At 36.4% G+C, this 11731-nt stretch overlaps 1 protein-coding gene across 1 annotated transcript; it reads left to right on the forward strand.

Annotated features, from left to right (window-relative positions):
• The first annotated feature begins 9667 nt into the window (after positions 1 to 9667).
• On the forward strand, positions 9668 to 11252 carry LOC112167430 (zingipain-2). The gene is made up of 2 exons (XM_024304447.2): positions 9668 to 10153; positions 10260 to 11252. Exons 1-2 carry the CDS (start codon positions 9718 to 9720, stop codon positions 10847 to 10849), a joined length of 1026 nt encoding a protein of 341 aa, XP_024160215.1. The 5' UTR covers positions 9668 to 9717; the 3' UTR covers positions 10850 to 11252.
• Positions 11253 to 11731: the final 479 nt, after the last annotated feature.

Here is an 11731-nt window from a genome sequence, read left to right on the forward strand (position 1 = left end):
TCGGTCAACCAATAAAACATTTAAGTGACTACGGTTGACCAATCCGATCGGATTCGAAAATATGGTGAAATTGGCTAAATTTTTTACCACACTCATAATTTATTGTAATAAACTCATCCAACGGTCGGTTTTTCCATTTTCTTTGAATTGATAGGGGTTGCTCTTTGGAATGTATGATATATAAATATAGGTTTATAAGAGTAACTACGTTTGACCTAGTTGATCGAATTCGTAACGAGAACCAAATTGGCTGGATTTTCTACAACCACCATAAAACATTACAATCTCTCCATCAATCGGTTGGTTTCTCCGAATTCATTTTCCACTTCATGGTTGCTTTAGAATGAACTTAAACCATTTAAATGCAATGTACAAGTCATACAACTTTAGGAATAAAATTAGTATAGTCCAATGTGTTTGTAATTAAAATTAATTTTTTTTATCTTATGTCCACGCACATCCATCGATTGAATATATACAAACGTGATGTGAAAAAATAAGCACGTTTCGCGGTTGCCACACCATCTGTCAACTAATAAAACATATAAGTGACTACGGTTGACCAATCCGATCGGATTCGAAAATATGGTGAAATTGGCTAAATTTTTTACCATACTCATAATTTATTGTAATAAACTCATCCAACAGTCGGTTTTTACATTTTCTTTGAATTGATAGGGGTTGCTTTTTGATGTGTATGATATATAAATATAGATTTATAAAAAATTAGTGTCTTTAAAAATTTATTTATCAATAAATTAGTATCTATATATAAATATAGATTTTTTTGGGTACAATATAGTTATATAGATCTGTTATCTTTGGTTGTATTTGATCATTATCATTTATCCATTGAATTTCCAAAGCTTGATTAAAAAAAAAAAATACTTGTGTCTTTAAATATTTATTTATAAATAAAGCCCGCAAGGCCCGGCCCAAAAAAGCCCACAAGGCCAAGCCCGTCCCGGCCCGAAAAAGCCCGCATTATATGGACGGGCTTGGATCCTTTGATTTTTAATAAAGCCCGGCCCGGCCAGACCCGCAATTATTTAAAAATATAGCAAGGCCCGGCCCGTTGACGACCCCTAGATTCTAGAACATAATCCGATGTTTATTATTATATGTCTTTTAGATCACCCACTAACACATGTGTACAAATTTTTTTTTACATCGGTTTCTGGCCGATGTATATGAGGAAAATTCTAGTAGTGACACAAGGAGGTGATCAGTTTGTCAATTGCCATTCATACTTTGATAGTTGACACAAATGGTGCTTGCATACTCGAACGCTCATAAGCAAGGCAGATCCAGAAGATTTAAAGGAGAGGGTTAGCTTGAGCATATTGAGCTTAATATGAGAAGAGCTTAACCTTATTACAGATCGACACATGCATTATTACCTAAAATCGAGCATTTAAGCTCAAACTAGTTGAATCTCACTTATTAGATTTTTTCTTTTCAAAGAAAAATTACTTAGGTTATAGTAAATTACGTGCAAGAAACACGTCCATAATCAATTGACAATAGTTAGAGAGACCCAAACCTTGAATTTTATTGCAGATTTAACTTTTCAAACACTATGCCAACAAACCCATCAGACGACAGACATTGACTGTCGTCTGATATGAAGAAAATCTGTCGTCTATTAAGCTGATATCTGATTGGCGTTCAGACGTCGGTCAATGCCCGACGTCAGAAGGTGACTCAGACGACAGACACCTAAAAAAAATCTGTCGTCTGAGTGTGCCTAAATATGCACAAAGTGTAAGTATATGTGGTTAGATATAAAATAAAACGACAGTCAAATGTTGTTGTCGTCAAACTCTAGCAACAGACTTTACAAATAATCTATTGTCTGTTTTAATGTGAGACGACAATAAAATGTCGTCTGAATGTGTAGAATTTTGAGTTTCTTTAGCAAATCTGTTGTGTGAACTTTATTAAAACAACATCTACGGTGAGTTATCTATGGATTATGGTTGTTTCAGACAACAGAATTTTGCTTGAATTCTGTTGTTCGATGTTCAGTTGTTATGCTTTATATGTTGTGTGATTTGGTTTACAACCACAGAATTTGGCTTCAATATATTGTTCTTTTTTTAATGAAGCAACATACATTCAGAAACCTGGAAACCACAATGATGTACCATACATTCATCAGAACTTGGAAATATAAACCACAATATACCATTCATATAGAAACTGGAAATCGCTTTGTACCATATATTCATCAAAAACCTGGAAACCACTAACAACATATCCATTGATAAACACTGCAAAAATTGTACTACCACTTCAATCAGCCACCAAGCGACCAAACTACATCCATTGTTCCAAATTTTCAACAAAGTAAAATCAATCCAGCCTGAAATTGACTACTCTGCTAGGGTTAAAATGATCGATAATAGCAGCAAAAGCCGTTCATTTAGTTGGGCAAAAAACCCTCCACGCTCAAGGTCAAGTGCCTTCTTACCTCTCTGAGAATGGGGTGAGAAAGTAATGTGTTTGTTGCTGTGTAATCTCCATCATCCTTCCTCATGTAAACCCATGTCCAAACCATCATTGAAGAATACATGACTGCTTCTTTTAAGGATAGTAGCAATTGTGTATCCCAGAGCCATTAGTCCACCAAGAAGACACACACTGACCAAGAAGCCACCACCATGTGGATCAATTTATAAATATTTGTGCTTTAGAATGCAAATGTGAACAGCTCAAATCCAAAATCACATATATCGAATAGCTGTTACCAAAGTCTTACCAAAATCTCAGCTGAACTATGTCACTGTCACAACTAGCTACCACCTCCAGAACTTGCCTGAAAACAAAGTCATGTTGAAGAAATGAAGAAGGCAAATACTTATTCCGAGGTAAAATAAAAACGACTTCATCGAGTCAAAGAAAAATAGTGGTAATCATTTAGTACCTTTAGATAATAGTTTAGCAAGAGTATGTCAACCATCAAAGAAACACTATCTGGCACCATAGATATAGTACAAAAGATATATATTTACTCCAGTTGTAGAAAAGTAGTTCTGAAAGTGCATATCTTCATGATCTAAAAAATTTTAGTTGATAAATCATGAACCAATTGGGTATATAAACTTACCAAGCCACCGTAAACATAACCAAGTGCAAATCCAGCTACAAGAGTGAGAAGAACAAATCAGTGATTACGCTACTTTTAATTCCTGGATTCATATATCATAATAAAAATTACACAGTTTTGTGAAGAATTACACAATTTTAATTCCTGAATTCATATATCATAATATAAATTAGAAGACAGAGATTACCGAGAGCTAATTCCTGAATTGCAAAACAACTACAAACAAAATTTGAACAGAAACCAAGTTGATTACAATCAGACCCTCTTCCAATTATCTACTCAAATCCTCAATGCCCTAAAACAAATTGATTACAATTAAAATTTGAACCTATAGAGACTTCGATGCTTATACCCACTACCATTACGCAATTGAATATCACCCAAGATTTAATAAGGCATAACCCAAATCCCTCAAACAGTCACCCAATTGATGATTTGATGGATACAATAATCCTAAAATCCCAATAATCAAGCAAATAACGAAACTGAAATTACAAGATACTTACAATATGCAATAGAAGATTCAAGCTGCAAAATTCCCAGGAGCCATTACTGCAAAATTAAGCTACCAAGTTAACCAAAGATCTAGAAACTTGATTAACATGGATCTGGGATTTCATTTGGAAACTAAAATCCACAGCATTAATGGCAAAGTTGTAAACTTAAACAACAAAGGCATGAAATCTAAATAAGAAATTACTGATAAAGAATTTATCTGGGCAAATTGAGATGTTGATTGAAAACTTTACCTTCCTTGCAGGAAATTCATAAACTTGAATACCAATTCTCAGCAATGAGAATAGAAAAGTACCCTTGTTTGCATTTGACCAGAAGTAGGGTTCGTATTTAGGACACAGCAATTTAGTACCCTTGTTTGCTTGTGATATCATAGACCAACAGCTGCAGCTGCACAGTGGTAATACATGGGAGCCCGGCTATGGTAACGTTCCTGACCTGCAGTGTCCCATATAATAGAGTGGATCAACCAACATATATTCCTCTTGCTATAAAACAAGTAGACTGCTATGGACCACATGAATTTATTACTACTACATCAATTTATCATTACAACATGTAACTGCTCCTACATGCTTCAAATGAAAATGGTCAAGACCTTTTTTTGTTAGTCATATTTGAATTAATGATCATGTCACTACAACAAATAAACCACGTAGCGAGCATGAATCTAGTAAGCACCAGTGCAGCAAAATCTGTACTAAACCAAAATAAACTAATAACATAAATAATTTACCACAACAGAGCATCCGAGGAAGAGTCATCATGGGGGCAATTGTCCACTAAGTACACAGAATCGCTGAGAAGATAAAAATAAATTGTTTCATATCCAGAATAAGCATACATATACACTATGCTCGAAAGTAATCGTGAGAACCAAGACTTACACATATATTAGTATGTCACTGTAGAAATCTGCAGATAACAAACTGCGCAACAAAAGTAATTGTTACCAGTTCATCAGTCTATCCACTCTAAATGTCAGAATACACATTAGAATCTCAAAGACAAGCACATATAGGCCAAAAATTCACGAGCATGAAGTTGTGAGATGATATTAACCATAAGTACAACTAGATTATTAGAACAACTTGCCTACCAAATCTAACACAATAGACTACACAACACACAAAACAACTGAAGTGATGAAAACATACACAAAAGACCAACTACCCAAGGAACTAGCTAGGGCCATGCCAACCAGGCCTCCTCCAACAATAGCAATGTCATACGGTTCACTTTTATTTGAAGATTTCTGCTGTGCCACATGATCCTGCGGTTTAAAAAGAATCATATATCAATCATCAACCCAACAATATCAACCATGGGTGGTCTCTCTTGGACTCTACAACTTTGTGATTGCAAAGCACCAAAATCTCTATTACTGGCATAAATTCACAGACAATAAAAATAAAACACTAATATTACCAGGATCTTTGCAAATATTGATTGAACTTGTACAAAAAGATCCAACCAACCCAACCGAAAAAGTGAAACCTAAAAAAAAGAAATAGAAAAGACGGTACAAGAACCCAGATTTGAAGGCCACTTCAAATCAAATTCATTTCATTGAAGAACAATAACCTTACTTCACATTCAGTATACCCATATCGTTGAGCATAGAGAGTTGGGTTCACTACCCTTTTCAATGTGCAAATAAATAATATGAAAAGTGAATTTTTACATGAATAAATAAATAACATAGAAGGAAATTTAGAATACCTACAGAAGATGGCTAAAAAAGCTTCATTTTAAAGCAAAACTGCAAACTGAAAAAATCTTGAAAACAAGCCATCTCAAGTCAAAATTGAATGAATCAGACCTCAATTTAAGAATAAGAAACAAGAATGACGAAACCCATAAATCAAATTTGGAATCCAAACAACTGAAATTATCATACAAGTTTGAATAAAAAAAAAATTCTATAACATGGATTAGAAACCCTAAATCAGATGGATACCAAAGATTGGGCAACTGGATTCGCGCACAGCTGAGAGGCTGCTTGTCAACGCCCGCTGAATCGAGTATGAGATCTTGCCTTTCACAAGGTTACAGTCGAAGTGGTGGAGGTCGTCCCAGCGATGGTGCTTGGCGATAAGGTTGAACACAGTGTTATCCGGATACGTGCGTGTCGGAGGATAGTGAAGAGGCCGATAGTGAAGCCAAGGTCATGGCGATATCGATAATGGAGAAGGCGAGGAAGAGGAAGGATTTGGGAGGAGAGAAAGAAGAGATTTGAGGAGAGAGAGAGAGAGCAAAACGCGAGTGAGCCGAGTGTTTTTCTAGAGATGAGGGAATAGTGTTCTATCTTTTTTATTGGTCAGACAAAGAATGGGTGAGGAGGGAATCTGAAAATTGGATGAGGAGGGAATCTGAAAATTGTGCAGCGCGAAACCATTCTTTTTGGTTTGATAAATTTGTCGGGGAGAGAGAAATCATTAAAAATAGTTCCAACAAAATCCAAAGCCAATTTACTCCTTTGACAAGACGACAGATATATGTTGTCTGAATACAAACAAAAAAAAGAAGCTACGACCCAAAACGAAATCAATTTATCTTCTTTGACGAGACGACAGATAACTGTTGTTTGAAAATAAACTTAATTCTCAAAACTAACTTACCATGGTATGTTGCTATATTCAGACGACAGTTTTTACACTGTCTGTCGTTAAATTATATCAGACGACAGAAACCAACCTGTCTGTCGTCTGAGCTCTGTCGTCTGATGAGGTTATTGGCATAGTGAAATATGGATAACAATCTACATTCTCGCATGTCCTTTTACGTATGATGAGTTTTAAGGCATACACGTGAACAATTTATATTTAGTAACCTGAAGTACGTTTGGTTATTGAGTATTCAAACGTGAGCAAACTAACTCTGATGCCATAATGAAGTAATTAGAGATTCACAATCAAAATCAATTAATAATGGTTGAAAATGCCCAAACCAGGTCTCTGTTTTTTTAATGTGGCACAAGCACTCCACGTTATCACAGTATTTTCTGTTACATTCTAGTTTCTGTATTTGTTCTTTGCTTTGTGATACCTGTATGTTGTATGATTTCAATCTTATCTTCCCTTCTATCGAAGGAATAAAAAAGAAAAATGTAGGAGTTGCAAAATATTGTCTTACAAGTACTCGCATCATCTTCTTTTACTTTTTGTATGCCCGGTTATCTTTCATATACCAAAACAATAATACCTCACTATTTCTTCAAAGTAATTGTGCACCAAATTCCAATGTTACGGCCACACAAATCTTTTAGTTCTAGCTTGCCATGAACAACATCACCATCACCACCGTTTCTTCCTCAAGCTTCCGCCCCTCATTTCCTCCCCAAGCCAACCCTATTACAACTTGAACAATTCACTAGAGTTTGGGCCAGACACATAAATTAGATGTCCTTAAACAATTTTATAATTATTAGTGAAAAAGACGTGATGGCCAAGCCTCACATGGGGTTTGTAGCCATCACAAAAGAATTAAATACATTCATACAACGCATTTATAATTACATATAGTCGCATAGATGATAATTTTAGTTTAGCAACTTACCACTTAATTATTCATCCATATTAAATATCATAATTCTATTATGGATATACAACTTTAGAGATGTTACATTGTAAATAGGTTTATTATAAGATATTTTAGTCTATGTGAAAGTAGTCAAAGTACGTTTCATTTAAAAATATAATTTTATAAATACAATTAATATGATTTTTTATTTATTTTTAACGGAAACTTTCACCAAAATCAAAACTTTAATTCTCCCAAATTTCCTTAAATTTGAAGTACCGAAATTGAAATTTGAATCCTTGCATGGAATGGAAGTGTTACAAGTAGGATTACAACACTAAAAGGAGCCATTGACAATATATATATATATATATATATATATATATATATATTGTTTGAGCCCAAAGTATTTTTGGCAATATCCTTCAGAGGATTAAGCGTAGCGGGCCGATACCTGAGGCAAAAAAATAAGTCTGCTATGGTTTTGGGTTACAACTTCGCCCATTCTAGAGTCCATGAGGAAAACGAGCCCTTATAGGATTTAAGTGGCAGAAACCAATTAGGAATATTCATTCAATAATTCTTCTATGGCAAGGAACTACAGAAACCCTAGGTATATATACCAGGTTTCAAGGGTAAACAACGGCAATGTCTCAATCAACTAATCTCTCAGATTACTCAAAGTCTCTATGGAACAACCGGCCTTCAATCTTGTTGAAATCAATGAAACTAGGGTAACGCCCCAACAACCCAGCGAAGCTAAAGATTATGCTTTAGCAAACCCTGTGCTTTCTCTTACTTTCCGGTGATTGCTTTGCCCAACCTACAATGTTGAGTATCGCTCAACCTACAATGTTGAGTATCGATTCGGTGATTCAGAAGATCACAACAAAAGTCCTTATCCGTAAGGCAGAAGAAAGAACCCTGTAATGAGGTTAGTGCTCTCCTCGTCTGCAGCGTTTGAAGAAAAAGTCATGTTAAAGGACGCCCCGATGATCACACCCCACGGTGCTGGCATGGCGCACACATTTGTAAAAAAGACTATTTGCTAGCCAAACTTGGTCGAGCCAAACACACACACACACACACACACAGAGTCAGTCTAAGGAACAGACGTCCATTCCTTAGCTAAGGAACATATTTCCATATTTGACCACTTTTCGCCACATATTCACATCTTAACCGTTCATTTTTTATGTCCTAATGTATAGATCATTTCTGCAAAATTTCAGCTAAATTGATGATCGTTAAGGCATCCAAAATTGCAATTTACTATTATAAACACGAACGGTTCAGGTTGGACAGATTTGATTCGTTCATGTAAATTGTAGTTTTGGATACCTTAACAATCATCAAATTGACTGAAATTTTGCAAAAGTGATCTATACATTAGGACCTAAAAACTGAACGGTTAAAATGCAAATATATATATAATAAAAAATGATCAAAATATGGAAATTTGTTCCTTAGTTAAGGAACGGACCTCCGTTCCTGAGCAAAATCCTATATATATATATATATGGACACACACACACAGATATATATATATATATATATATATATATATATATATATATATATATATATATAACTAACGCTAAAAGCGCAATAACAAAATATGGAGCTCACATTCTCCAGAAGCACCAAGAGGCAGTCACTAAACCGAATTACAGGCAATATATAGATAGTCACGTACTAGACGCCAAGTCTTGATTAGCAGGAGTACATCAACTTCCAAGTCTTTAGAAATTGAGCACAGAAATTTGGACTTTAATTTGTACTTATTGAAAAGACATCACTTGTATGTTTAGAAGTATACAGAAATTTGTGCCAATTTTCCACATAAGAAACGAAAACATCAACTTGCTCACACGCTAGGTTTCTCATATGTAAACTATAATACTCTCTTCTTCACAGGTTGCTTGCCAATCACTTCATAAAACAAGCCATTGTTACAAAGGTACGTACGTAACCCGGCCTCCGGTAGTCCGGTACTAAAATTGTGAACAATGGCTTTTCAACGCATTAACCTTGTGTTTATTGCCATATTCATTACCTTGGGGACTTTGACAGCTAGCAGCGACGTCTAACTCAAAAACGTCTTGCACCACCACGAAAACTCAAAATCGCATCAAGAATCTTATAGTTAATTATGGATGTTGAAGTTTGATGAACAAGCAACAATTCCACGTAAAAAAGGTAATGAAGTAAGGACTACTTCATTGGTGGAAGACCTGTAGCCTGTAGGGTCGTCAGAATATTTTGCGCAAATCAATGCCAAGACGCCATCAATTTGAAGTCATTGGTACTAGTTTTCACACGGAAGTTTTTTTCGCTTGAGTTTTCACGCAGAAGTTGCCAAGTTGGACTAAGAAAAAAGATATCAACTTTGGACGGTAGGGCGGAAACCTCGTTCCCAATTATCAATCTAGAATTACATTCGTCAAAATTACACATAGCTAGACAGATGGTTATCCCCTATATAAATCCCACGATAGTATGCTTGCTTCTACACAGCTAAAATTTGAAACCATTGTTACAGTAATTCAGTACTGCTTTGTGATCGAACAATGGATTTCAAAAGAAACCATGTGATCAGTGCCATATTCATCATCTTAGGGAATTTGGCTTCTCAAGCCACATCCGATGCATTGTACGAATCTTCCATTGCAGAAAAACATGAGCAATGGATGGCAAAGCATGGACGCGTTTACCCCAATGCGGCTGAGAAGGAAAGGCGTTTCGGCATCTTCAGGAAGAATGTCGAATACGTGGAGAAGTTCAACAATGAAGGGAATAAGACTTACAAGTTGAACATCAACAGCTTTGCGGATATGACCAACGAAGAATTCCGGAGACATTATACCGGATACAGAACCCCCCCCGGCTTAAGTTCAACGTCATCCAATTTTAGCTACCAAAGCTTGGCTGCTACTGATATTCCAACTACCGTGGACTGGAGGGAACAACAAGCTGTCACCCCCATAAAGTATCAAAGTCAATGCGGTAAGTGAATCACACCATGCATATATATGAAGCCATGCATACGTCAAACCTCCTTGATCGATGATATATTATCCCTTGTTACTAACTTTTGTATATATACATGTAGGTGCTTGCTGGGCATTTGCAGTAGCAGCAACTGTGGAAGGGCTAACCAAAATCAAAACAGGCCAATTGATCTCACTCTCCGAGCAGCAACTTGTGGACTGCAATCATCAGAACACTGGGTGCAAGGGTGGTTACTTAGAATACGCCTATTCCTACGTAGTACAAAACGGAGGACTCGCTCGAGAAGAAACTTACCCGTACCAGGCAACAGACATGGGAACATGCGATACTAACAAGGAAAGTGAGCATGCAGCACGGATCACTAACTATGAACGCGTCCCTTCCAGAAGTGAAAACGATCTACAGAAGGCTGTGGCCATGCAACCAGTATCGGTTACCATTTCTGCTTATGGACAAGAGTTTCAGATGTACGGCAGTGGGGTGTTCTCCGGCAATTGTGGGACGGAGCAAGACCACGCCGTCACGGTCATTGGCTACGGGACGATTGAAGATGGAACCCCCTATTGGTTAATAAAGAACTCATGGGGGCAGCGTTGGGGTGAAAGTGGATATATGAGAATTCGTAGAAACATTAATGCCCCAGAGGGTATGTGCGGCCTTGCTATCAATCCCCTCTATCCGACTGCATAACTCTTCGTATAATCAAACCAATAAAAGCAGGCCCCGGCCTTTTCCATATCTATGAATTAAGTATGCATTTCCAAATTCTACTATATGTTCGGCCGTGAAAACGCGTGCCTGCACCAGCATATATATACTTAAATAAGTTGGGTAGCTCTTGTTTTAATTTAAGAGGATCCCATTGGAGGAAGATCGATCATCGTCAACTCATTTGTGATAATTACCATTGCACTATTATTTAACCAACCAAGTACTCGTACTCATATATGTTCCTGCAGCAAGTTACTTGGAATATGCAATGAAATGAGAAAGACTTACTTTTTTATTTTTTATTTTTTATTTTTATGGCATGAGTATGGTGGAATTTACCCATTGCATATCTCTATTTCAATTTGGATTTCTTAGATTGTGGTTCTCGAGTCACCCAATTTTGAGTATTATTACCCTTGATTGTTGGAATATATTTGGAATTGTTGGGTAGGGTAATTGTTATCACAAGTGTTAACCATATAGCATGATTACCACAACTCATTAGTCCTCTTTTGTGTGTTTTCTGTTAATTAGGATTAGTCACGTGTTTTCTACTAATTAAGTTTCTGTTAGTAATTAGCTCAGGATGTGTTATGAGCTGACACGTGTCCTTTATCCCTCTTATCCTCCAGCTACTATATAAACCCTGTAACGATCTCAACAACTCAATTTTGGTATAATACAGTTAGAGAGCTTTCTCTCTTTTCACTCTATTTTGCTTCATCTTCAAGCTTGCTTTTCAGTTTTCATGGTATCAAAGCTCAGGCTGCGACCTTGGAGCATCAAATCTCACTACTCTATGCTCGGATTGAGCTTGGAGCATCAAAGCTCGGATTGAGCTTGTTCTTGTTTCAGATAAGT

The sequence above is a fragment of the Rosa chinensis genome, chromosome 5, assembly GCF_002994745.2.
Source record: "Rosa chinensis cultivar Old Blush chromosome 5, RchiOBHm-V2, whole genome shotgun sequence".
NCBI lineage: Eukaryota > Viridiplantae > Streptophyta > Magnoliopsida > Rosales > Rosaceae > Rosa > Rosa chinensis.